The sequence below is a fragment of the Berkeleyomyces rouxiae genome (assembly GCF_048999995.1).
Source record: "Berkeleyomyces rouxiae strain 22BRR77 chromosome Unknown BrBRR77_ptg000008l, whole genome shotgun sequence".
Lineage (NCBI taxonomy): Eukaryota > Fungi > Ascomycota > Sordariomycetes > Microascales > Ceratocystidaceae > Berkeleyomyces > Berkeleyomyces rouxiae.
The window spans coordinates 1,236,137-1,263,349 of NW_027396498.1; the positions used below are offsets into that span (position 1 = coordinate 1,236,137).

At 51.8% G+C, this 27,213-nt stretch overlaps 5 protein-coding genes across 5 annotated transcripts; all 5 read right to left on the reverse strand.

Moving 5' to 3' along the window:
- Positions 1–1,415: 1,415 nt before the first annotated feature.
- Positions 1,416–3,827, reverse strand: BROUX77_006499 (uncharacterized protein; the record flags this gene model as incomplete). The annotated part of the gene is made up of 2 exons (XM_073751491.1): positions 1,416–3,493; positions 3,758–3,827. 2 exons carry the CDS (start codon positions 3,825–3,827, stop codon positions 1,416–1,418), a joined length of 2,148 nt encoding a protein of 715 aa, XP_073603568.1.
- A 3,624-nt stretch (positions 3,828–7,451) lies between these two features.
- Positions 7,452–9,139, reverse strand: BROUX77_006500 (uncharacterized protein; the record flags this gene model as incomplete). The annotated part of the gene is made up of 3 exons (XM_073751492.1): positions 7,452–8,305; positions 8,354–8,509; positions 9,070–9,139. 3 exons carry the CDS (start codon positions 9,137–9,139, stop codon positions 7,452–7,454), a joined length of 1,080 nt encoding a protein of 359 aa, XP_073603569.1.
- Positions 9,140–10,954: 1,815 nt separating this feature from the next.
- BROUX77_006501 (uncharacterized protein) lies at positions 10,955–18,416 on the reverse strand (the record flags this gene model as incomplete). The annotated part of the gene is made up of 3 exons (XM_073751493.1): positions 10,955–12,842; positions 12,900–16,650; positions 16,715–18,416. 3 exons carry the CDS (start codon positions 18,414–18,416, stop codon positions 10,955–10,957), a joined length of 7,341 nt encoding a protein of 2,446 aa, XP_073603570.1.
- Positions 18,417–20,756: 2,340 nt separating this feature from the next.
- Positions 20,757–22,289, reverse strand: BROUX77_006502 (uncharacterized protein; the record flags this gene model as incomplete). Its single annotated transcript, XM_073751494.1, has 1 exon — positions 20,757–22,289. One exon carries the CDS (start codon positions 22,287–22,289, stop codon positions 20,757–20,759), a length of 1,533 nt encoding a protein of 510 aa, XP_073603571.1.
- A 1,553-nt stretch (positions 22,290–23,842) lies between these two features.
- Positions 23,843–26,078, reverse strand: BROUX77_006503 (uncharacterized protein; the record flags this gene model as incomplete). Its single annotated transcript, XM_073751495.1, has 2 exons — positions 23,843–24,628; positions 24,705–26,078. The coding sequence occupies 2 exons, from the start codon at positions 26,076–26,078 to the stop codon at positions 23,843–23,845; spliced, it is 2,160 nt and encodes a 719-aa protein (XP_073603572.1).
- Positions 26,079–27,213: the final 1,135 nt, after the last annotated feature.

Sequence of the window (27,213 nt, forward strand, 5' to 3'; positions counted from 1 at the left end):
GGGACCAATACTTGGGCTTTTAGCGTGACAACGCATATTCGACAATACGAGAGTTGAAAATGTCTGATATCTGATGGTAGCATTCCCAGATGAGTAGCCACGGCGACTGGAAGTAGTACAAGTAAAGCGATCAATCAACTCCTCGCTTTCTGCTTGTACTTGTCTAGAGCAGCCAATTTGATCTTGTCTCATGGGCTCAGCAAAGTCTGGTACCAAGGCGCAACTGTCAGATGTAGCCAACTTGAAGAAGTGATTGGCAAGGCTGTTGTACTGGGTGGTTGGCGATGTGATGGGCTTTCGGCTGCTTCCGTCTTGGCGAGGGGCCTTGTCGAGGCCAAGAAGCCCTGCCATCCATTCTAGTGGCATGGCACAACCTTTAGGACTTGCTCCGATTAGATGTTGTATAGATGGATAAAAAGGAGATTTGAGCTTAAGATTCGCTTCGGTTGAACATGTGGGACCTTGATTTGGCCCTGTTTATGTCTAGAAACATCATAACAATCATGCCATTGTTTGTTGATATACTGCTGCGTGTGGAGCAACCCTTTTTTCATTTCATTTCAACTATTTTACATCATTCGGAGTGTTCGTCAAACACTCACAAGATGACCAGGCAGGTTCTGGCAGTCTGGCAGCGGCGGAACCGGCTGCCGGAATCCTCTGATTTGGACTGCCTTAGTGACCGTAGTCTCCCATCTCCGAAGAAACTGTGGACGCCGAGTATGTCAACCCTAACCCCAACAAAGAGTTGAAATTTTCCGTTTTGGGAGTCCTGGTTATGTACCAATAAACCAATCCGATATGGTCTAGGGGCTAGGATATCTCGCTCTCACCGAGAAGGCCGGGGTTCGATTCCCCGTATCGGAGATCTTTTTGATGTCTATTGCAAGTACTTAGGGTTTGCAGTTTTTGTTTGTTCTTTTTTTCTTTTCCCACATGGCCAGGACTCTAGGTCTTGTTTGGGGCCACGCGGACGAAGGACAGCCTCTGCGCTGGGCAGGTGGGAGACCTCCTGTCATTATACTTTGGATTGTGGGGTTTCTGTATGCATGGTTTTAGGTTTTGGTTTTTGCTTCTGTTATGTATTTTTCTTGGTACTAGAAATAGTCCCCTGTCGTATGTCGAGAATCCCTCGCGAGTAGACAGGTTAATAAAGACTTTCATCATCATCTTTTCCCACATGAAATTGAAGCCCCTACGCAAAGTTTGAAGAGTTTTTTTTAGTCTGGCGCTAAAAAATAGATATTGAAATTATATACAAGAAATGCGAAAGCTATGTACGGCCCATGTCGGAAGATAAATGCTTGGAAAGACGTTTGAGTCGTTGGGGGTGATGGTCACTCTTATACAGCTCGAGTTGCTGTGAGAATGACTGCAGCTATTGAATGATTTTGCTGAATTCTATGCTTTTAGAATCAGTCATCAGCAACAAAGAGTGACGAAGTCAAGAGAGACTCGTCAATCCAAGAATCGCTGCCAAAGAAGGTAGAAAGCTCAAACTTGGCGGCTTCAGATTCTGACAGCTGCGTAGAAAAAGAAGCGCGAGCGCTGGTGTCAGAGCCCGGGCCCGAGTTCTCATACTCGCCAAAGAGAACGCCGTCGGTCTGGTTTTTGGTCTTGGACCACTGCTCCCAGCCGGATGGCTGGACGCAGGAGTCGAGGTGCGTCTTGATGAAGGCGACACGCGCCAGGTTGTTCCACGGGCGACCCAGGGAGATCTCTGTGTAGTTGGCACCCTTGGGTGGCGTCACATTGCACTGATCAAAGACGAAACCGCCAGGAGCAGTGCTGTTGGCACGCTTATTAGCAGTGATTGAAATATCGTCGCGAACGGGTCTGATTGTGCTGTTGAGGAAGTAGCCACGACCAGAGCCCCAGATCATGTCGACGGTGCCCTCAATGTACGAGTTGGAAGCGAAGAGGTTGCCGTTGATGAGCAGGGCATCCTGGGTGCCGACAACCGAGCACTGATAGAGCGAAGCGTACTTGCTGCTACGGACACCGAAGCCCAGGACTGCGTAGTTCTTGACAGTGCCAAAGGTGTTGTGGAAGTTGATGTTTTGCGCCTTGAAATAGTTGCCAGTGGCGTATACCGTAGCACCATCTGAGTTGGACCCGTTCCCCTGGGTGTCAGCGCCACGAGAGAAAGTGATAGTGACAGTGTTGGCCGAGTAGTCTTCGGGGCGCTCCGAGTAGCCGAGGAAAATGGTGGTGCCATTTTTTTTGAGGACCAGCTGCTCGTTGTAAGAGCCGGGGTAGATGAAAACGGTAGCAGTAGCCTGAGGGTTGGCCGGCAGGGCATTCACAGCATCCTGGATTGTGGAAAAGGTTCTGGTGTCCTTGATGGGCTTCTTGGACACGATGAAGGCGCCAGCCGGAGGAGTAGTACCTTTGCGCGTGGTTTTTTCTTCACGGCGCTGGATGTAATGCGACTCAGTCTTGGTAGCTTTCTCCTTCAGAGGGTAGCTCGGCACGTAGGCGTAGGCAGTCTTGTCCACCCAGGAAAGATCACCCAGCCAGTTTCCAATATCATAAGCAGAGGCCTGCTCAGCAGTCATGTTGGTCGCAAAGCTGGCGCGCTGGGTGGTAGAAGACCAAGCACCAGGGCCCGTGTTTTGGAACTCGCCGAAGAGCACGTTGTCAGTCTGAGGGGTCGTGGTAGACCAGATTTTCCAGCCGGCGGGGTTGATGTGTTTATCTAGGAATGAGTTGCGGAAAACCGAGATGGCGTAGCTGCTCCAGGGACGGCCTAGATAGGTTTGACCCATGGTGGTGCCATAGGTCGAAGTGTAGGTCACGTAGCAACTGTCAAACACGAAACCTCCCGCCATCGAAGCATTGCGGCGGTTCTGTGCTGTGATACAAGAGCCTTTTCCGGTGTTGGAGGCAATGTAGCACTGGTGGAAGAAGGCTTTGGAAAAGCCCCAGATGAAGTCGACGCTGCCTTCGATATACGAATTACTGAAGAGCTGCTTGCCCGTGTTGGCAAGGAGAGTGTCCTGGAAGCCAATGAACGAGCAGCCGTACGCAGCCATGTTTGTGCCGACAAAGTCGGCAGCGAGGGCGGCGGTGTCGGTCGTCTGCGGGAAGGTGTTGACGAAGTCAATGTTGTAGAGTGAGAGTCCCGAGCCATCGGTCTTGTTTGAATAGAACACGGGAGTGTCCTCATTACGGCGGAGGCCAGTCCGAGAGCCCCGCGAGAACTCAATGCGGACCTTGTTTTGGGTGTAGTCATTGAGGAAATCCGTCTCTCCACGGATCGTGACTAGGCCAGTGCGGTTGACGGATACTTGCTCAACGTAGGTGCCGCCCAGGATGTAGATGGTGTAAGGGGCACCATCGTCCGGGAGAGCTGCAATGGCAGATTGTACGGTTCCGTACTGGCCGGCAGCAGGGGTAGGAGCGACAGTGATGGTAGGCGGAATAGCGCTGGATGTTGGTGAAGCATGCAAAGCCAGAGTGTTTGAGCCAGATGCCTTCACACCTTCATTTGCTAGATAGATGTTCGCATTAGTAAGGCAGCATTTCGGGGAAGAAAAGAGCTATTTATATAGAACATGAATGTGGCTTTGACAGTAGGTAGTTGATGTCAATGGAAGGCAAAGAGTCAATAGTAAAATATATGATGTCTGCTAAGCTTTCGGGTGTTCGTGCCGGAATATAAGCCAAGAGACTTGGTATCACCACTTGGGTCACCAGCTGCTCTTATACAGACGATCACGAAGCTGTCTTATACTCGTATTTGCGCTGAACTTACCAATATAGGGAGCTGCCTGAGCATCCCGAAGAAGGCCCAATGCGAGAGCCAGCGTAGAGAAACGGACCATATTGCTAGAAAGAAAACCGAGCAGTGTCTATGGCTTGTGTTGAGCTAGAAATGAAAGGCTTATAGACTTTGACAAACAAAATAGGAGAAGAAAAAAAGAGCGAGAAAGGAAGCTAACTAAACAACCGGAAAAAGAAGGCAGAAAGATCAACACGTTGCCTGCATCGAGAAATGAAAGATGATGAAGTGTGTCCAGGAAGGTAAAAGCAGTTTAGACAGTTCCTTGCAACTAGCTATATGGAACTACGGGCAAACATTGTACGCACATACACATCTACAACCAACACCATACTACCCTACCCGTAAAAGCCGCGATAATCTGTGCCACCTTGGATCTATCGACTATGCTTGTCTAGGATAAACTCGAGTGTATGTCCCATCTATCTTAGGGCCTAACAATCTTCGGCTAAGCCTCGACGATCTTCCTGTCGCAGTTCATCTCTTACAGATTGCCTCCCGCACTTTGCGAGTATAGAAAGAACTCAATAATAAGGCGAGACAGTGCCTTGTTGCTTATTGTAACATAAGTTCCTGGAGGGGCACCTGGGGATAGACGATCGGATACCTGTTGATCCTCTCCGTCCTTTCGACGATTGTACCCAAGTAGCTATCCGAACTGGGCGTTTCACACACCCTATTCATCGCTGTATTGATCCTTCGCCCTGGGCCACCAGACGTCGGCACTTAATGCGTATGTAATACCGGACGGACGGTGTTTGAATGGTGGAACCGAGTTTTGCCAGCCATCCTTAAAAGCCTCCGGCCTTATGCGGTCTTGGCCCCAAGCATCATAGGAACAACCGGAAATACAAGGGGTGACAACATGTGTGATACCAATAGGATTGAAAGACGTCGTATTGCTGTAGAGTGAAAGTTGCCATACTTTGACGATCGTCTTGTCTTTGCATGTAGTAGCTGAGTACTACTAATGAAGTTACAAGCTATGCTTTGTGCATAGTTAGCTCATGGAAAAAGGCACAAAAGAACAAAGATCGGCAAAACAAGCGGAACATACACATGTTATGCTGGCTGAGCCCGCTGGCACCAAGACTACAGCACGTTGGGGGCGGGAGGAATAGTTAAAGCGAGAGATGAGATTACATCGGCATCTACCAAGCCAAACAACGAAAGAGCCGTAGACTGAAACACACGCATTACAGGTCAGGCCAGAATGGAGTTGGCACGCGTATGAATCGCCTAGATATAGGCAACTGAGAAAATATGCGAGTATAACCCGGCTCGTTCATTGCCTACATAGTTACAATATGCGCACAATTATGGTTACTTCAATGTCCAATGACGTCCGTGACCTTCTGTCCGACGCTCTGATATGACCGAAACATACGGGGTAAAGGAGAAGGTATGCAAGTCACCAAGGGAACGTGCCCGTAATGTGGGATGAACAGAACGTCTTTTTTGACCAAGGAGCAGCCGGCCCCTTTTTCTTTTTTTCTAGTGTGTTGCCAAACAGGGTCCAAGTGTATGAAGATGTACCAGGGTCCTTTCTGGAAGATGAGTTCTTGAAGTACGAAGCGTATTTTTAGAACGAGAACAACGAGTGAAAAATTCGCAGTCTAGTGCGGATTAGTGCTCAAGATGAAGAGGCAAGCTGTAGCTGCAAAAAACACAAAGAAAAAACGTAATAGCAGGTCAAAGCAAAATTTCAGTGCTTTCCGAGGCCAAACCATCGGGGTGTAGCTGCCAGGTATTAGGCGCGCTGCTGTAGTAGTTCATCTGGATTCTTGACAACTCGTGTTTCAGGAAATTGACAATTATCATATCAGGTGGTATCTTATGCAGTGTGAGACCAGAGAATATACCCTCCCTAGATTTCAAGTCGAGACGAATAAATAGGTCTGGCCTCCTGTTGACGTGAAATTCCAACTCCAGATTGAGGTTGTGATTCTTAGTGCATGAAGCGAAGATCTTTTACAAGAGCTTGGGAGAATTATGTCTGGTGATCCCTTGACAAGTGCATCACACCATTTGCTTGCCGCCCTCATCGCAATGTCTTGGCTACTACTAACGGCAGTTTTAATCTGCCTTGTTTTATGAGGAAGCACTTGAGTTATTTGATTTGCAATTAATGTAAAGGATCTCGATGTTCTCTCGTGGTCAGCCTCTCTTATTTTGAAGAGAATATTTGCATTAAGCCGGCTGGAATCCACCAACTGCTCAAAAGTAGCTCAAGAGATGGTACATCTTCCAGTTCCTGCAGACCGAATGAGACAGAAAGGATCTTTGATCAAAGGGCCCCTCGCCCACTCTTTGATCATGAGTAGAAGTTCAACTCAGACATTTGGCAAGCAAGTCGAGTGATATGTCACCGGCTTGAGGGGATACATATGTACATACCAAGTCAGCTTTTACGACCACGGCGATGATGGTCAAGATTTCCAGTGTTTTCCACAGCTTGTGTAACACCTGTGACGATTCTGACAAAACTCCATCGGCTCTGTAATAACATTATTTGAGCCAAGTTCTGATAGAGTCAACTTGAGAAGAATGGGAGAATTGCCTTGCGCTAGATGCATTTGAAGAATTTAAGAGATCGACTAATTTGTAGTGCCGTAGTTGGAGAATTGTAGATGGGTACCGGGCCACCAGGACATCCCCTGGAATGAAAGAGCCGGCCGGTTAGCCAGAGGCGTTGCTGGATCGAAGTCGGTGGACTTGATATGTCGCCCCCCGGGGCAAAAGGGGTGTGCCGGGAGCAAGCTGCCAGAGAGTTCAAGACGTGGTGGGTGGCACAGAATGGGCCTTCTCATATAGACAAGCCAGAGGCGGCACCCGTGGATGCATGCCTCGATCCCAGGGAAGCTTCGGCCGGCGGAGAGACTCGTTGAGAAGCTTCTCCATTCGGTCAACGCGTGCAAGCAGTTGCTCGAGAGGTTGAAGAGGGCGAGAGAGGACTGATCAACTGCGGTGACGTTTCTTTAAAGCTGGAAGACTACGGTTACTAAGGTAGTTCGAATCGGAGGATCGCGTCGGCCGGCTCTGCCTTTCTTGTCTCGACTCGCAGCAAAGGAGGTCGTTATAATGGGGACCAGTAAGGGCACCAGTTCAACAACTGCGGCCAACCCCGATCTTTTACAGATGGATGTTGAAATTAGCTGGCTAGCTAGCTTTGAATGATCGTCGAAGAACCCTATTTTTTACTGATTGTGACAACTAACCCTAGGAATCCACTTATGAGACTCCAAATTTCCGTTTCGGGAATCCCTGTCATCAAGCAAGAAGTCAATCCGATATGGTCTAGGGGCTAGGATATCTCGCTCTCACCGAGAAGGCCGGGGTTCGATTCCCCGTATCGGAGTTATTCTTTGCATGTTGCCGATGACCTTGGTCATTAGTTGTTTTTGTTTTCTTTTTTTTTTTTTTTTGCTACGAGGCAAGGTATCTCACGCCAAAGGCCGCTCGCAAGTAGACAGTTGATCAAAAATTTAAACCAATTCAAAGTATCGTGAAAATATGCACTAGAAAGAAGAGAATTACACACGGGTTACCACTAAGACGCTGAGCGTTTCGACCAACAATCTCCGTCCCGACCCCCGTGGTACCATTATTTGCTGTGGCTAAACAGATTATGTCAAGTTGAGAAATGCCTGTGCTTGACTAAAACAGTCTAAGCAGAAGCCTTCCCCTTCAGAGGGTAGCTCGGCACGTAGGCGTAGGCAGTCTTGTCCACCCAGGAAAGATCACCAAGCCAGTTTCCAATCTCATAAGCAGAGGCCTGCTCAGCAGTCATTTTGGTGGCAAAGCTGGCACGCTGGGTGGTAGAGGACCAGGCACCAGGACCGGTGTTTTCAAACTCGCCGAAGAAAACATTCTCAGTTTGAGGTGACGAAGTCGACCACTTGTCCCAGCCGGCAGGGTTGATGTGCTCGTCCAGGAACGAGTTGCGGAAAACAGAGATGGCAAAGCTGCTCCACGGGCGGCCCAGGTAGGTCTGGCCCATGGTGGTGCCGTAGGTCGAAGTGTAGGTCACGTAGCAGTTGTCAAAGACGAAACCGCCCTCTACTGAAGCATTGCGGCGGTTGTGTGCCGTGATACTGGCACCACGAGCCGTGTTTGAGGCAATGTAGCACTGGTGGAAGAAAGCCTTGGAAAAGCCCCAGATGAAGTCGACGCTGCCTTCAACGTAAGAGTTACTGAAGAGCTGCTTGCCCGTGTTGGCGAGGAGAGTGTCCTGGAAGCCAATGAACGAGCAGCCGTACGCAGCCATGTTTGTGCCGACAAAGTCGGCAGCGAGGGCGGCGGTGTCGGTCGTCTGCGGGAAGGTGTTGACGAAGTCAATGTTGTAGAGTGAGAGTCCCGAGCCGTCGGTCTTGTTTGAATAGAACACGGGAGTGTCCTCATTACGGCCAAGACCAGTCCGAGAGCCCCGCGAGAACTCAATGCGGACCTTGTTTTGGGTGTAGTCATTGAGGAAATCCGTCTCTCCACGGATCGTGACTAGGCCAGTGCGGTTGACGGATACTTGCTCAACTTAGGTGCCGCCCAGGATGTAGATGGTGTAAGGGGCACCATCGTCCGGGAGAGCTGCAATGGCAGATTGTACGGTTCCGTACTGGCCGGCAGCAGGAGTAGGAGCGACAGTGATGGTAGGCGGGCTGGCGCTGGATGTCTTTGAAGCGTCCATGGGAAGCGTATTTGAGCCGGATCTTTTCACGACATCATATGCTGTATGAGGATATGCGTTAGTAAAGTGCGACTCGAGAACAAAGAAGCTGGTTTCAAGAGCGGTAAGCCGGCATCCCACTGGCAAACAACGGGATACAAGGCATCAGACAGCGATGCTTGTGATCATACCCCGAGGGAGGAGTTGAGCTGGACGAATAGAAGCTGTCAAAGCGGTGGCAGTATGACCCCTGGCAGGCTTCTCAGCTGTATTTCCGTCACTAGAGCCACGATAGTTCCCATTGCCACTGTTAGGACCATTGCCACAGATTACATCTGTTCCCAGAGCTTCGGCAACTGTCACAGCGCCGGATGTTGCCGTTGTGACACCCGCAGTGGTCTCTAGTGGCTCCTGCTTTTCCTCTTTACCGCTCAAATCACCCTGAGGCCCATAATTGCCACGTCTAGAGGAGCTTTGGCCACGGGCGCTTTTGCTGTGGAGTCTGCCCTTGTTCTTGCTGCTCTCAATAGCACCACAAAGAGCAGGGGGAGGGGGGGACGACAAGTCGGGCTGCGGTGAATTTGGAAATGCTTTCCCATGTGCGTGATCATGATAGACTTACCAACACGGGGAGCTGCCTGAGCATCCCAAATAAAGCCCAGGGCCAGAGTAAAGGTAGCAAAACGAACCATCTTGCCAAAGGGTAGGATTATGTCGATAGTCTCAGGCGAGGTAGAGGTGAAAGGGCATCAGATATTAACCAAAGGGCCAGCAAAAAGGAGAGAGCCGTCAAAGTTGGCGAGGCGAGGAAGGCAGAGAGGTCAACAAGATGCCTGTACTGCAGAATGAAGGAGAAGAGGAGTCAGGCAGAGTAGGAACATGCCGGGAGTGGTCTAGATATATGCATCCTGATATCAACGTGTCTGCAGCATTGAATCCTGCTATATACACGCATGCTCACAAAAGTGCCGAACACGATTGTCGCCCCAGGTCTATTCCCCGTGGCCACCCAGCTGGAACGAACCTGACCGCACATGTTTGTCAAGACGCAGTCCTCAGCCCACCGTTTTGGCTAAGCTCCTCCACTCCTTTCATCATCGTTCTCCCGCCACGATATCGTCTCCCCAGCAGCATCTAGGAACAATCTGAGATAGGACCCCGTGGCAAACATAAGTGCTTACTGGTCTTTTGTGGTGGCTCTCCCGGAAACCGAACGGGCTTCTCTGCGCGGTCCACTGTAGTCCGCCGCCTTGATGTGTTATCCGAATTTTGATTTCCATGTATCCATCCTTATTCGATGCTGGGTCGATCCTTCGCCATGAGCCACCGGGTGTCGGGAGTGCCCTACCTAGTGCTATAGTTGATAAACCATGGGGGCAGATCCTAACAAGCCATTTGCCGAGGCATCCTACTTGACCAAGATCTCAAACCGGCCCCTTACCATCTCATCTACACATTTGTAAGGTATTTAAGCCTCCGTTTCGCATCCATGTAGAACTAGCTCAGATTTCCCCCCTTGCTCAAGCTCCAAGTTGTCGCTGCAGCAGAGCAGGAGACACAAAGCCCGTGGCAACAAGAACATAGCTCAAGTAAGTGGTCGAGGTTTGCGCATGCGTGGATGGCAAGATCGCAGCGTCTAATGAAGTCACGTGGATGTCTGCCGATGCGAATACTAAGAGAGCCGAAAGAGCTTAAAAAGCTTAAAACCTCAAAGGACAGCATGCACCTGTCAGGATGGAACCATCGCCCCCAATTGCTGCCTTGTCAATACGACACTACATCAAGCACCAGCGGCTGGTCAATATTGTATGTACATACTTGGATGGAATGCAGTGCTTGGACATCCTACGCATCGACTAAATAATGCCGGAGCGGACGGAGCAATCGGCACCAGGGGTACCGAGGAATGCAAATGCTTGCATTCGATGTACAAAGTCCCCGGCAGGGCTGGACGAACAAGTCCTTCAGGGGTAAATGACGTCGCTGGATCGTGAACACCCCGTCGACCGAGAGGGCCCTTTGTCGATACCGAGACAGGTACGAAATATAAGAGTCGGAGGCATTTGGCGTCTAACCTGGGCCGCTTTTACTTGTATTTGCATACTCATACGCAAGTCACAACGACCGGACAACAGAGTCGTGCCAGGCACCAATAAATAGTTTGAGAACTAAACTGATTGAGTATCACACATTCGCCATCGATTTTCGCCGTACTCGACGATCATTGTAAAGCATGTCTTCTCTTCTCTCCAGGATGAAAGGCCGCCAAGGCTCCTAGATTACCCGAGTGATTCGTTTTCAAAGGCACGAGAAAAAAATATCTTGTCAAATGTCATGCTCACAGAAAATTTGCCTTTGCAAGTAATGTTGAAGAAAAAGAATAATAAATTACGGGTATTGAAAAATATGAAGTACAGGTAGAAGAGAAAAAAAATTATATACGGCCCAATGGCCAACATCACCCCTGGTCCCCAGCCCAACATCCTCCAATTCATCTCCACACCCGCTTAAGCGCAGGTCGGGGCATTCTTGGCAGTCTTGGTGGCCCACTGGGTGACGGTGGTCTTGACCTCAACCGTCTTGGTCTTGGTCACAGTGCTCTGGAGAGTCACAGTGGTAATGGGGACGAGGCTGACGGTAACCGTCTTGACAGTCACCTTAGTCACAGGGGTGGGCGTGACAGTCGACGAGATGGTGGTCGCCTTGGTGACAGTCGCAGTCGAGGTGCTGGCCGGGACGGTGACGGTGCTGACCTTGGAGACGGTAGCCACACTGGTTACAGCGGCGCTGGTCACGGTTGACTTGACGACGGTAGTCGAGGTCTCCAGGGCAGTGACGGTCGACGTCGAGGTGGCAGCAGCCAGGGTGGTGGTCTTGCCAGTAGTCTTGGTGGTCGTGGAAGACACAGTGATGTCAGCTCCGGTAACCTTAACAGTCGAAAGCTTAGTAGAAGTGGAAGTCTCAGTAACAGTAGGAATGACGGCCTTTAGCGTGGCGGTGCTGAACGCAGTCACAGTAACCGTGACGGAAGTGGTGCTAGCAGCACCAGTCTTGAACACAGTCGACGTGGCCAAGGCGGTAGAGGTAACAGTGACAGTGGTGGTTCTAAACTGAGTGACCGCACGCTTAGCCAGATCCTCCTCCTCCTCGGCAACTTCCTCAAAAGAGCGGCGGGCCAGAGTGGGAATGCAAGACAGAGTGGTGGTCTTCTTGGTAGTCTTGGTGCTGGTAGCAGTCACAGTAGCTGAGACAGTCTTAGCCTTCAGAGAGGTGGTAGTAGCATCGGTGCTGCCAACGGTCTTAAAGACAGTGCTGGTGGTAGAGATAGTAGACTGCTTGGCCGTGGACGTGATGTAGATGGTGCTGAAGGCCGTCACGGTAGTCGACTGGGCCTTGGCGGTAGAGGTCACAACTGAAGAGACGGTGGTCGTGGACTTGACAGTGGAGGCTTTGAGTGTGGTGATAGAGGTGATGGTGACAATGGCAGTGCTCTTCAGAGTCGAAGTGACAGTCTTGGGAGCAGGAGTCACAGTGGTGCCAATGTCAGAAGTAACAGTGGACATAATAGTCGTCGTCTTTCCAGGAACAGTAGAGGTCTCAACACTGGTCACGGTGGCCTTTTCAACCTTGGTGACAGTAGTGGTAGGCGTGGGAGTTACAGTGACTTTGCTAGAGACAGTCGAAGTGACAGTCACCTGCACGGCCTGAGTGGCCTTGATCGTGGAAGTGGCAGTGGCAACACCAGACACAGTGACGGTCTGAGTAACAGTAATGACCTGCGTGATGGTAGCGTTGCCAGACACGAAGGGGGAAGAAGTTAGGAGAGTGGTGTCAATCCACGAAACATCACCAAAGAAGGTAGCCAGCTCGAATTGAGCAACCTCAGAGTCTGACAGCTGCGTAGCAAAGGAAGCACGAGCACTCGTATCAGCGCCGGGGCCTGAGTTGGCGTACTCACCAAAGAGGACGCCATCGGTCTGGGGACTGCTCTTGGACCACTGCTCCCAGCCAGATGCCTGGACGCAAGAGTCAAGGTATGACTCGACGTAGGCGACACGCGCCAGGTTGTTCCACGGGCGACCCAGAGAGATCTCAGAGTAGCTCGCGCCATTGGCGGGTTTTACAGTGCACTTGTCAAAAACAAAACCACCAGCGGTGGTGCTCGTGGCACGCTTATCAGCAGTGATCGAAATATCATCACGGGCAGGAGCAATCGTGCTGTTGAGGAAGTAACCACGGCCAGAACCCCAGATCATGTCAATGGTACCCTCAATGTATGAGTTGGCAGCAAAGAGGTTACCGTTGATTAGCAGGGCATCCTGAGAACCGACAACTGAGCACTGGTAGAGCGAGGCGTACTTGCTGCTGCGGACAGCAAAGCCCAGAGCGGCATAGCTATAAGGAGTTAGCAGGAGGAAAACATTTAGCATGCGTAAGGGGAAGAAAACTTACTTGGAAGCAGTTCCGTAGCTGTTGTCAAAGTTGATGTTCTGTGCCTTGAAGTAATTGCCAGTGGCATACACGGTGGCACCATCAGAGTTAGACTGGTCGGCCTGTGTGTCAATACCGTGATCGAAAGTGATAGTGACGGTGTTGGCCGAGTAGTCTTCGGGGCGCTCCGAGTAACCCATGAAAATGGTGGTGCCGCTCTTGTTCAAGATCAGTTGCTCGGAGTACGAGCCGGGATAGATGAAAACGGTGGCGGTAGTCTTGGAGCTGGAAGGAAGAGCGTTCAGAGCATCCTGGATGGTGGTGTAGGTTGTGGTGTTCTCGATGGGAGTCTTGGACACAATGAAAGCACCAGCCGGGGGAGTAGTACCATCGTAAACAGTAGTGGAGTTGGTGGGAATGACGGTGGTAGTAGAGCCAGTCTCCTGAGGGGTCTGAATAGAATCCCAGCGGGTCAGATCAATCCAAGTGACGCTGTCCATGACGCTAGAAAGCGGGTACGAATCGCTATCAAGCAGTGTGGCAGAGCCGAAAGCCACACGACTGGCGGCATTGTTCTCCCAGTTACCGGGACCAGTATTGTTGAACTCGGCAAAGGTGACATAGTCCAGGTTAGGGCTGGTAGTACTCCACTGCTTCCATCCAGCAGGGGCAATGATGGAACTGAGGTAGGACTGCTTGACAATAACACGGGCGTAGCTATTGTACGGGCGACCAAGGTAGACACTTTGCGAAAGGCTAGAGACAGAGAAGCCCTCAGTGCTAGCAGCAGTGAACAGACACTGATCAAAAACGTAGGCACCAATGGCGCTAGAAGAAGCGCGGTTGTGAGCAGTGATGCAGCTCTTAGCCTGCTTGGCAGCGATAGTGCAACCCTTGAAATAGGCAGCGCTGTAACCCCAAATGAAATCAATAGCACCGCTGATGTAACTGCTCTCGAAGTACATGTAACCGTTAGTCTGACCAGTCAGAAGAGTGTCCTGCCAGCCAATCATGGAGCAACCGTACATGCTGATGTGAGTGCCGTAGAGAGAAGCAGCGAGAGTAACATAGCTCTTCTGCGCACCATCCAGGTTCTCAGTGTTGATAATGGCAATGTTGTACAGGGAAATCTGTGTGCTGCCAGTAGCAATGGTAGCAGTCTCAGAGTTGCTGTGACCAACAGGAACAGGAGACACAGACAGGCCACGAGCCTGGGTAAGAGTAACGGTGTTGGAAGAGTAGCCGCTACCCGGGGTGGCGGTGGTGTAACCGATGAGCATCACAGGGCCGGAGCGTTTGATGGAAGGAACCTGCTCAGTGTAGGTGCCAGGGTAGATGAAGATAGCTTGGGGAGAGGAGTCAGAGGGCAGCGAGGCAATAGCCGAAGTGAGGTTGCTGAAAGAGCCCTCAACGGAACCGTCGACGGAAACCAGAACGGCACCAACAGGAGGCTCGGTACCGTTGGTAGGAACAGCCCAAGTGTAGTTCTGAGTAGTCTCGGTGATGGCAGCGGTGGTGTTGGCTTGCAGAGGATAGCTGGGGACGTAAGCGTAGGCAGTGTTATCAACCCACGAAATATCTCCAAGCCAAGTACCAATGTCGTAAGCGGAAGATTGCTCAGCGGTGAGGTTGGTCGCAAAGCTAGCACGCTGGGTGGTAGAAGTCCAAGCACCAGGACCAGAGTTGTTAAACTCGCCAAACAGCACATTGTCAGTCTGAGGCGCCGAAGTAGACCAGATACTCCAACCGGCAGCATTGATATGCTTATCCAGGAAAGAGTTGCGGAAAACTGAGATGGCATAGCTGCTCCAAGGACGACCCAGGTAGGTCTGGCCCATGGTAGTGCCATAAGCGGAGGTGTATGTCACATAGCAGCGGTCAAAAACGAAGCCACCAGCCCACGAGGCACTGGGGCGGTTTTGGGCAGTGATACTGGCACCCTTGGCAGTGTTGGAAGCGATGTAGCACTGGTGGAAGAAAGCCTTGGAGTAACCCCAAATGAAGTCGACACTTCCCTCAATGTAGCAGTTGCTGAAAACTTGAGTACCCTGGTTCGCCAGCAGAGTGTCCTGGAAACCAACAAAGGAGCAACCATAAGCGGCCATCTTCTTGCCGTAGAAGTCGGCGGCAAGGGCGGCAGTGTTGGTAGTCTGGGGGTACGTGTTGACGAAGTCAATGTTGTACAGCGACAGACCCGAGCCATCAGTCTTACGCGAGTAGAGGACGGGGGTCTCCTCATTGCGACTAAGACTAGTCAAGTAGCCACGGGAGAACTCAACGCGGACCTTATTCTGAGTGTAATCGTTGGCAAATGTGGTCTCACCACGAAGTGTCACCAGACCAGTGCGGTTGATAGACAGTTGCTCAGTGTAGGTACCGGCCAGGATGTAGATGGTGTACGCAGCGCCATCATTGGGCAGAGCTGCAACAGCAGACTGCACACTTCCGTATTGGCCAGTGGTAGGAGTAGGGGCAACCGTGAAAGTGGACGGGACAGAAGTGGAGGTGGTGGTGGCGGTAGTCACGGCCGAAGTAGTGGTATTGAGTGCGGCAGAAGTGGTGGTCAAAAGCGTAGATGTAGACGTAGAGGTGGTGGTGGTGGTTGTTGACAGAACAGTGGTAGTGGTAGCAGTAGCCGCAATAGCCTGGGCAGAACCGCTAGCAGCAATAGCAGACACAATATCGGCATCAATCCAGTTCACGTCAGTGGAAGCAACAGACGGGTACACTGTGGCAAAGAAAGCCTTCAGCTCATAGCTCTGGAGAGAGCTACCATCAGTGACAGACTTGACATAGGCAGCACGAGCGGCTGCGTTAGCCTTGTAGGCACCAGCTCCAGAAGTGTAGAACTCAGTGTACAGGTTACCGGCGTACTGAGTTTTGCTGTCAATATGAACACCAGTACCGGCAATAAATGAAGCCATACTCGTGTTACGGAACAGGGCAACCGAGCCACCTTGGGAGTTGGCAGCTGCCAGGAAAACGTTGGTGTTGGTCACGCCACTCTTCTGTGCAATTTCAGACGAGTCCAAGACAATAGTGGAGTTATACAGGACTGAGCTAATCGTGGCTCCCTGGTTGTAAACAATCAGAGCGTTAGACGCAGTCGGTACAACGCGTGTCCGGAACAGGTACACCGAAGGGTAGGCATATAGAAGCTTGTCGGAAGCTTCAATGTACGAATCAGCAACAATAGCAGCAGCATAGTTACCAGACAAGCAGCCAGCTCCGGCAGAAACAAGGGAGCAGCCATAAAAGGCATTCTTTCCACCACGCAGGTACACACTTCCGGAAGCAGAGCTAGCAGCTGTGGCATCGGTACTAGCAATGTTGATATTACGCCAAGCAACACGGGCAGCAGCAGAGTAGGTGATAACCCGACCAGGCTGGTTGATGGTAACCTTGTTATCCACATAAGAGGCGGCGGTAGGACCAGCGATAGTGACCGAAGCAGTACTCGAGATAGTCACAGCTTCAGTGTAGGTGCCAGCTAGTACAGATACAGTGGGGATGCCAGAGGCCTGAGCGTAGGCAATAGCTTGGTTGATAGCGGTGAACTGAGCGGAACCATCTTGAGCCACAGTCACAGCAGCGCCGGTAGACGAAGTGGAGGTGCTAGAAGTGGTGGTAGACACACTAGACGAGCTCGTGGTCGTAAAAGTGGTTGTGGTTGAGAGAGAGGTGCTCGTCGTGGTAGCAGCTACCGTTGAAGTGGAACTGCTCTCAGTCACGGAAAGGGTGGTTGAGGTGGTCGCAGTGACGTCATCCGTTGCTAAAGAGAACCAAAAGTGTCAGTAAACTATAATTCAAATTTTCAGTCATTTGCCAGTTCTTACTAGACAGGGCAGCAACAGAGGTGTTTGTAGCAACAGATACATTGGCAGCAACAGAAGCAACCGGCGTGTTGGCAATAACAGAAGTCTTGGCAGTGGAATAGGTGTACGGGGCAACAGTTGTCCCAACGGCCACGAATGTCTCAGAAGCCACGAGGGTTGAGGTTGAAACAGTAGTATCAGCGGCAATAGAGTTGGTTGTGAAGGTAGCGTTCACAATAGCAGTCACATCTTCAGTGAGGGCAGAAGTAGTGCTCGTCGTCTCAACTGAGGTGGTATTTCCAATAACTGAACCGTAGGTAGGAGCAGCACTGTCAGTGGAAGTTTCAGGCCCAACACTAGATGTAGTAGCCGAAGTTTCTATAACAGAGTCCGTGATAGAAGTCTCAGTCTCAGTAGCGGAATAGCTCGTATAAGCCTCAGTCTCAATAACAGAGGACTCCACAGTAGAAGTCTCAACGTCATTCGAAGTGGGGGCCGTGGTGGCTTTACTTTGAGTAGTCTCAATCTCAGTAGAAGTTTCAAGAGCAGTCGAAGTTCCAGAAACCGATGTGTCAAGGGGAACGGAAACATCAGTAGTAGCCGAGGTGTAGATGCCAGTGCTATTTCCGGAGTAGGTAGACACAGAAGCTGGGCCCGAGATGAACAAACCAGTGGCAGTTAGGTACCAAGGGGTTGACACTGTCACTGTTGGGTATGACAGAGAGGAAGACTCATAGGAGGAAGTATCCACAGAAGAAATAATAGAGGCAGTAGAAGAGAGGGTATCGAAAGGCAAATAAGCTACAGACGGCAAGCTTGAAGTGCTAGAAAGCGTGGTTGAAGGAATGACGGAAGCGTCCAAAGAAGTAGTGAGTGAAGTAGAGGCAGAGGAAAACAAAGAGTCAGAAGAAGAGAGCGTCAGTGACGATGACAGCGTCGTAGTGGTTGAATTGTAAGAGAAAGTCGAAGTAGTGGAGTTGTAATAAAACGAAGGTGTTCCAGCAGTGCTGTTAGAGAAAGAAGGAGTGGAAGTCAAAGCCTGAGAGGAACCTTGGGCCGGAGGTGAGGTCACGGTCGTAACAAAAGGTGAGCCCGAGCTTGAGCTTGAGGAGACAGCCTGAGCGGAGAATGAAGCCGAAGTAGGAGCTGAAGACACGGTCTGAGTAGAGACTGAAGCTGAAGCAGGGGCTGAGGAAGAAGACAGGGCAGCAGAACTGCTGCTCAGCTTTCCAGTGCTGGTGCTGGTGCTGCGACTAGTTGTGCTGGTGCTGGAACCGCGGGGGTTACCATTTCTATTGCTATCGTTACGGCCTTTGCCATTGTCATTGCCGTAACCATTGCCGTGGGTTCCAGGGCCTTTGCTAGCATTACCAGGACCCTTGTTGTTTCCAGGACCTTTGCTGGCAGGGCCTCTACCATTGCCATAGTTCCGGCTGTTGCCATTGACATGACCACGGCTGTTATCATTGTGGCCATTATAGCCCTTGTTGCTAAAGCCACCGTGATTGTAACCAACGTTGCCATGATTGTTGCTGTTGCTGTTGCTGCTTCGGGGGATACCATCATGAACGGGAGGGGACGAGGGCTTGTCCTTACATGGGAGCGCGCGACGTTGTTCCGTGTGCGAGTTCAAAATAGTCTCAGCACCGCGGGGAGCAGCCTGGACATCAGCAATGAGGCCAGAGAGGCCCAAAGCCAAAGCAAGGGCAGAGGCGCGGACCATTATGTCGAGGTGAATTAAGCCGGTGATCTCTGGAGGGGGAGGGTAAAAAAAGAAAGACTTTCAGGTATTAACAAACAAAAATAGGAACAAGAAAAAATGCAAGAAAGGAAGCCGGCCAAACGGCTGGGAGGGGGGGGGAGGGGAGAAGGGCAGAGAGGACCTTGGACACGATGCCTGGGCTGAAGAGGGAAGGAGACCGGCTAACAACGAGCAAGATGGGAGGCAGCTAGATATACGTTCGGGAAAGTCCTGATCACGGATGTAACCCCACCGCTACTAGATCTCTCGACTGGGCCCGGATTTACCCAACGGCAGGCCCAATGGCCTAGGCCATGCTCATCAGCTCCTCCTCTCACCATGGTGGTTTTCTCAAGAACAGTCTCTGATAGTGAGTCGTTTGTTTTCTTTTTTTGAGGGTTATGCCCAAAAGGGAAATAATAGTATTCACTAACAAGATGAAGCAAGATAAGACCCTGTCATAGCAAGACCCTGGCGACTGGATGCTTCCCCCTCGTGAGGGTGTGCTATCCCAAATTGGCAGCATTCATCGCTCTATCGATCCTTCACTCTGAGCCAGCAGAAGCTCATGAAGTGATTCTCCTTGCAGAGTGAATCGAGGCACTAGAAAGAGAAAAAGAAAACTAGCCTGTAGAGAGATTAGACTGCAGCAAGGAAAGGTAGGCCACGTTTTAGCGTGTGAGAAGGCGAACTCCCTCGACCTAGTCTATGCCACTTTTGCACAAAAGAATAAACGCCAGTGAGACTTGTGCTGTTCTTTCTAACGACAAGAAAAGAAAGGAGAAATCCAAAGCGGCTGAAGAAGCGAGATGTGGTCATGAAGTCGAGCGCACGGGGGAGAGGTGGGCAGGGAAGAACAAAAGAGAGAGATCAAGTGGATTTCTGTCAAGGTGAATAATTACAAAACCCACTCACTACCTTAAGCGCTGCTGCTGAGGAGCGACTGGCCGAACATGGGCACATAATGAGGCGAGGGTAGAGTCGAGAGAAGAATTGGGTGCTGACGGGTGACATTGACCTGCATATGCAGACACAATGTACGATGATGATGAGTATACATTGACATGTAGCATTCGCTGTAGTGGACATGCAGTCAGGCATAAGTCTTCATGATGGCAACACCCGCCAAGATCCGGCCACATGGAAACAAGCCTGTGGATTGACCATCCAGCGATCCCATCGTTCAAAGTCCCCTGTCACTAGCATTTTGACAGGTTTATATGGCCGAGTTGACGGGCGGAAAAAAGGATACAAGGGAGCGAACTCACCAAGAAGGCTAGAACGACAGAAAATACAGAGAAGAAGCGAAGGAACGGAGGGCCGCTTTGTTTTCCTGTTCCTCTGGCTGAGAAAGCTCCACCCAGCACACTATCGATCAGGGTCTTCGTTGTCGTCAGAAAAAAAAAAAAGACACCTGAGATCCAACCTGCTCTCTATGTAATCGGGCTGAAAAGCGGCCAACCAGACGGTCTAGCTGCACCAAAGGAGATATGCAAGCGAAGCGAGAAAAAACGCAGCTCAATAGGGACTAGCCTGGGTCCAGGACGGAAGTGGGCGGTCTTGATCCTTCACAGAGACAGGAGAAGGCCGAAGCCACGAACAGTTGGCTTGAGAGCTAGCCGGCTCCAGACCTGGAATTAAAAGTTAGCCTGGGCTTCACATTCGATTTCTGGGCTCATAAACTGCTCGGTGGGGAGAAGAGGAGTGGTGAGAGAAGAGAAAACATTGGAGACGAGAGCGCCTGGCCGCGTGGCAGAGGCTGTGAGGTGATTGTTCAATTGGCGAGGAAATGTCATTAAGCGCGGGGTTCAGCTGGATGGCTGGGCGGATGCCCGATTCTACTTGGTGATAACTAACATCCCCGAAAGGCAAATTAAAGTCTTTGCCAAACGAAACGCTGTATTTTTGTGGGTGCACGTGATTCATTTAGACAGCCCTGGTGTACCGTCTGGCCAGTTGGATTTCAAACATTTCAAGTCTTCGCAATTGCTTGAATTGTAGATCGTGATTGTCGGTTGTTGTCACTATTAGGGTTGTACCAGATGTAGGGTTATAAAATGGCCCCTGGCACGTGTGCGCTAAATTCCTAAAAATGCTGCGCCCGCCCCTTCCTCAGACACAAGCTCCACTTTGTCTCACCTTATTTCTGGGTTTTACAAAAGACATCCAAAACTCTCTTGAGACATCATCACACCCGCAAATTTGCACAGAGATAATTTGCTCACAACCCTGGGTTGTTATTTAAGGCTATAGACTAAATTGGTATGTATAAACAACGGGCGTTCCCAACTTCCCCTCCTCCAATGTCTTCTGATTATCGCTTTATACGCACTGGGAGTAGTAATCGTTCTGCTTGGTGCAGGTGAAGCCGGTGGTACAGGCAGTAGGGCCGGTCCACGAGTTACCACCGCACTGCTGGTACTGGGAAGCGGTGCCAGAGTTTGAGGCAGCAGTCTGCGTAGCACCGGTGGAGGCCGAGGTGCGCGAGGCGGCAGCAGACTGTCTGGCGGGCGTGGCGGCAGGGTTGGGCTGGTCCTCCTCATCGGGCTCGCAGGTGTCATCCTCCTGGGTGGTGCTGGTAGAGGTCGAAGGGCTGGCAGACGAAGTGGTGTCTTCCTCATCGGGCTCGCAGGTGTCGTCCTCCTGAGGGGTGGTCGAGGGAGTGGACGGGCTGGCAGAGGAAGTGGTGTCTTCCTCATCGGGCTCGCAAGTATCGTCTTCAGTAGTGGCGGGCACGGGAGTGGAGGCAGCAGCAGCGAGGACCATGGGGGCGGCAGTGGCAGTGGCAGTGGCAGAGGTAGAGGCAACGACAGTGACAGTGGTGAAACCACCGCGAGCTAGGACCGCCGAGACGGAGTAGTAGGCGGGCTTGGGCTCCAGGTTGCTGTCGAACAGCAGGGCATCACCAGTTCCGGGGAAGGTTGAGGGGATCCAGGAGTGCTTGTCAGTGAAACCCCAGATGCTCACACCGACACACTCGGGGACGTCCAGGCAGGCACCGACGACAGTGGCGTAGTCGGCACCCTGCTTCTCAAGGGCGGAGGTCGAGGCAGGAAGGCTCGAGTGACGGATGTCAAGCTCGGTGTAGGCAACCTCTTCAACACCAGCAGCCAGGAAGCTCTTGAGGGTGTCGACGTACGAGGCCTTGGAGGAAACCTGGCCGACAACCAGATGGGCCTGGAGACCAACACCGTGAATGGGAGCACCAGCAGCCTTGACGCTCTCAACAATGCCAACAGCAGCCTTGGCCTTGGCACCCGAGGTCTCAATGTTGTAGTCGTTGTAGTACAGCTTGGCGGCAGAGTCGGCGGCAGCGGTGTACTTGAAGGCCAGGGGGATGTAGTCGGCGCCAATAGCCTTTTGGAAGACGTTGTCACGGAAAGTACCGTCCTCCTCGAGGGCCTCGTTGACGACGTCCCAGGAGTAGCACTTGCCCTTGTAGTGCTCGACCTCGTTGGTGATGTGAGTCTCCATGACCTTGGTCAGAGTGTCCTTGGTCCAGGTGCCCGAGGTGACCCACGAGGGCAGCTGAGAGTACCAGACGAGAGTGTGGCAGCGCAGGAGCATGTTTTGGCTGGCGGCCAGGTCGGCGATGACGTCGCCGTCCTCAAAGGTGAACACACCCTGGCTCTTCTCGGTGAACTGCCACTTCTGGGTGTTGCCGGGGGTCAGGGCACCCCACATGGAGGGGTTCTTGAGCATGTCGACAAAGGCAGTGTCAGTCAGTTCGCTGTTGTCGGTAGCGGTACCAAAGTATTTCTTGCCAGCCGACTTGGCCAGATCGTTGAGACCAACCAGGTTGGAGGCAGCCATGGCCGTAGAGGCCAGAAGAAGGGTGGAAGCGGTGAAATGCATGATGGGCGAGGATAGGAAACCTGAGTGTTGGAGTGAATGAGTGAATGTGTGAAGAGAAGGCAAAAGGGTGGGAAAAGAATGTATCAAAGAATGTAAATGAGCCAGTCAATACAGCAGTAGAAAAAAATGAATGTGAAAATGTCCAACAAAACGAAGAGTCTTAGAGAAAATGGTTCCAGTCCATTGCACCGTAAGAAGAGAGAAGAGGACTCTCACAATGTGAAAGGTGGGAGTTGACAGGCTTTTTATACGTCCGAGATGGCCCTTTGCCACACAACAGGAATCCTGCACAAGTGCCCTAGCAACTAGTTACAGACTTCGTCGCCAGCAGTTCTCAGACCCTCTCATCCCAACACCCAGCAGGACGCAAAGCGAAACATGGGACTCGCTCACATCCCATGTTCTTTCATGTTCCACTGCCCCTGGTGTTGCTATTTTGGACGGGGGACACTGTGATGGTGAAACACATTGGACGGAGAATCACTCATCTTAAAACCAACATTGGGCTTGGCTGGTCGCTGGCGGGCTGTCGGGTACTGGCGGCGAGACGGTGAGACGGCGAGGACTCTGTGCCTGAGTCTGTGCAGTTGTGGCCTGTGTTACAGGCACCAGCAAAGGTGTAACTGGAGCTGCAAGTGCTGTAGTCTGCAGTAAGACCAGCTGTAATTCTTCTCTGGGGTGCTGTATTTCCGACAGGTTCCATTATTGCTGGCCCCCTGACATCGCCGTATCTACCTGAAGCCCTGTTAAAGTATTGCTCTGGCAGCGCTGTCCCCCTTACACCAACTGCTTATTATCCTTATTACACTCTCTTTTCCTTGTATGATGCGACTTGATACTTCGGCCAACTATCCCTGGCAGATCCTCTATTCCACCTGATACCACGATTGAGAATCCCTGAAGGTTCTTAATTTCATCTGATGCTGCTAGGTTTCATCCTTGGCAGCGTCCAATTCTGGGGTCTTTTCCAATATCCAGCTCGCATTCCTAAACAGCTGCTCCCAAAAAGACTAAACTGCAATCCCAGAATTATAAAACGCACCCGTTATCGCTCTACGCTGCACCCACAGACACGGTACAGGCCATACCCAACAAATCATTGGCCGTTATCTCCAAGGGTGGTTATTTCCAAGCATTCAACCATGTTGTCTTCCATTTCACATCAAAACAGCGTCTTCACAACTCCTAAAACTCCCGCTCCGTAGAACCTTCCATGACATGCCCCTTGAAACGTGCGGTTTGGGGCAGGTGGCTACAGAGACCCTGTCTTTTCTGCTGAGTCATCACGAGTGTTGGCTCAGCTCACGGTCTAGCTTTGTTCTGCTTCACAGGTAACAAGTCACCGTTTTTTTTTTTTTTTTTTTTTTTTTAGCTTCAGGCACTTGAGGTTCATCACAAAGTGCCAGCCTGTATTAGGGTTGCTACGTTGCATACAATGAACCCACATTGCTGTTTCCAGCTCGCATAAAAATCCAGAGTCCTCCGTCTATAAACCTCGTCCAAACAAAACATCCCACGCCAACGCCAACGCAAATGCCACAATGACTTCACCGTCACCCCCGGCCTACTCGCCCTGGCCGGCCCATGATGGCCTCGAGTGCCGGCCGCTGCATATCCATACTGCGGCTTGGCGCGCGTAGCAGCACGGGACACATTGGATTGCGGACATTGACTCCCCCGCCGCGATTCACCAGGCGCACAGGCGCATCGCCGCTGTCATCGCTGTCGTAGTCAGCTGAACTACGTGTGTGCCCAGCGCCGGCGCCAACTCCATGGGCTGTATTGTTGTATGTCTGGAGCCGGGAGAAGTAGTCGGCCAGTCCGTCGACACTGGGCGTGCCAACAACCACGTCGTATTGCGGTGGCCGCGGGAGCCCATTCTCCTCGTTGATATCGTCGTCGTACGGGGTCGGTAGGTCCATGGTGGTGTCGATGGTCAGGTCTGTGAATGCGCGCGGCTGGTATGTCGGCGCACGGTTGATGCCGCGTAGCGGTGGCGTGGGTTGACGCGCCGGTGGCGGAGATGTGGAATTGAGGTCGAGGTTGTCGCCGGCTATGGGCTCGATCTGTGTTACTACCAGTGTCTTGGGTGACATGCCGGGTAGTGTCAAGGGCGACGATGAGCGCGGGAAAGGAGTGATCGGCGCATCGGGGCAGCCGCACTGGCGATGTGGCTGTGATGCAGTGTCCATGGCGTTGTCAACTGACGAATACTGAGGAAGCGTCATTTCGTTGTTGCGGCAATTGAGGATCATTATGGGCGACTCGATGGTGATTTCGTATTGGTTCTTGTAGGAGGCTGGTTTGACGTCATCGCGCTTGGCAACTCTGAGGACGACCTTGAATACGCAAGTTAGTAAGAGATGGCAGTGCAAAGTCAACACGACGAACGCCCCCCGCGCAAGAAAGACTTACCCGAACCCAATGCTGCACTGCAAAGCGTGTCCAGCTCACGTCTGGATGTACATGCAGCTCTGATTTCCGCGCCATCATCTGACATGTCGGAATCTGCACGTTCAGATCCAGCTCGGTATCCCCCCACAGTTGCTCCAGTCCCAGGTCCAGCTCGCCCAACATGTTGGACACGCGATTGCGGAAGTGCATGGCATCGTAGTTCTCGGGCATGGTGCCGCGCGCTGATGCCTCGGTGCGGTGAGCCTGGCGGGTCTCGGCATCAAGCTCGCCGCCGCGACGGTACGTTAGCGAGGATCCCGGAAAGCGGCTGTTGTCAATGTCCTGGCCGGCAACCTTTTCAAAGATACAGAACATGCGCTTCGGGTCTTTGCGTCTGACCATGAGGTTGGTATGTGGGTCGAGATACTTGGAGATGTACTCGATGGACTCGGAAATGTACACGCGCACCTTGAGCAGTTGTACGCGCTTGTCAAGGGGCTGCAGCTTCAATGTAATAGGCAGTCGCCCGCCAATGGGGAACGTGCGGCCCGAGAGCACCATTTCATAGTAGAGCTGGTCTTCCCAGCACTTGCGAATAGCGACGGGCTCGGTGACTTCGAGCGACAGCATGTCAGGGAGGCGGATGATGGAGATGTCGCGGAAGCCATGCACATTGGGCTTGAAGGGGCCTGGTCGCACAATCTCAGCGCTGAGGCGCCATGTGAGGTAGCCGGCTGGCAGATTGACGGTCTCGCAGTAGCGGTAGTCGACTGGGATTTCGAAGCTGTATTCGTACACGCCGGCCGGGAAGCGTTTATAGTCCTTATGTACATGGACGTCGGCCGTTGACGTGTCCGACTTTCCCACGCTGCGCGATCGCGCGCGGTGCACTAGACTGAGCCGGCGACCCTCTTTGCAGGAGCGGCTTGATGAGCCAACAGATATGGCGGAGGCCGAGTCGGGGCTGAGGAATGAATTTTGTCTCGGGCGGGGCAGGCAGGCTTGTTGGCTGTCGCCGGCCAGCGTAAAAGTGCAGAGCGTGCCGAATTCAGTCTCCCACGACTTGGAGGCAACGTCGAAGTACTTCAGCTCCTGTGACAGCGAATTGAGCAGCTCGTGGTCGCGGCGGCGGCCTTTGATTGGGACGCCGGCAGCGCCGGGCCAGTCAATGCGACCCTTGCCGTTGAGTCGCAGGTTGATTTCTTTAATCTTGACAGAGCGCGAAAGCTCTAACTTGAGTGTGCCGCGGAGAAATGCCGAGCCAGGCTCGCTGCGCCGGCCGCGGCGCCGGCCATGGTGGTCGAAGCCGGTCAGGAAGAGATTGGGCTCGGCAAGCATGAGGGAAGCGGTGATGCCACCACCCGAGGCGATAGGCTTGGTGGAAGCGTCGGCCATTTCTGCGGCGGGGCGGAGGGGCCGGCAGATGAAAGCAAAGGCAGAAATACAGCAATTAAGTCTTGCGGGGGCTTGTGGGCTAGAAAGATGCGTCCATTTACAAGCAAGTACAAGAGGCGGAAATGGCGGGAAGAGAGAGAGATGGCGGATGATGTCACACACGGAGCTGCGCACCAGACAAAGAACAAAAGAGAAACAACAACGGAGAGAAGGAGAAATCGAGCAACAGAACTGGCTGGTGGAAATATTAAAAAGAAAAGAATGCAAAAGACAATACTAGAAGCAATGATGACCCGCAGGCTGGTGCGCAGGGCGTTTAAGAGGCCAAGAAAAATAAATAGAAAAACATGAAAAATAAATATGGTTAATGCAGAGCCTTGCAAAGTCTGGGGGGAAGGATTCGAGGCAAGAGTCAATTTTAGGAGCAGCAAAGACGAGATGCCAGAAGTTGTGACATGAAAATAGGACGAGACGAGACGTATAAGTACAAGCAGGTATAGCAGGCAAAAGAAGAAGAAAAAAAAGAAGGGGAAGATATGGACCGCGGCGAGATGAAGATAAAACAAGTTTATATTAAAGCCCACTTGCACCTGCTGGCCTCTTCGGCAACTTCCTCGCCAGCACCTGATCAGGTACCACCGGATCGAAGTCGGAGGACAAGAACCCGCAACAAAGAGGAAAGTGGCAACGACGAGTCGCAGCCAGAATCCGCAGCTGCTCTGGCCGTGAGGCGCGTAAAAAGCCAAACCCAAAGGGGCGGCCAAGCAACTTCCCCTCCTGGCCGCAAAACAAGGGATGATCTTACCAGAAAGAGTAATCACCTTGGTTGACTAATTACCCACCTGCCGCGGAATAGACGGGGCCCAGATCGGTTAGATGGACAATTATTTGGCACTTTGGCGACGTCTTCGTGGAGAGATTTTGGGGCCCTCGGGTCGACTTGGAGATGTATTTGGTGTTGATTTTTCGGCTTAATGCGAATCTGTAGAGCACAGCACAAGAAACAGAAAAATTAAAGGGGGTGGAAGAAAAAAAAATAATAGCATGGCTACATCCAAGTAACCACAAATACTGCCGCGCTGCTTTGGCCCATGCCTCCCTCGGTGGTACCCTTACATGTACAAAATGGAGACAA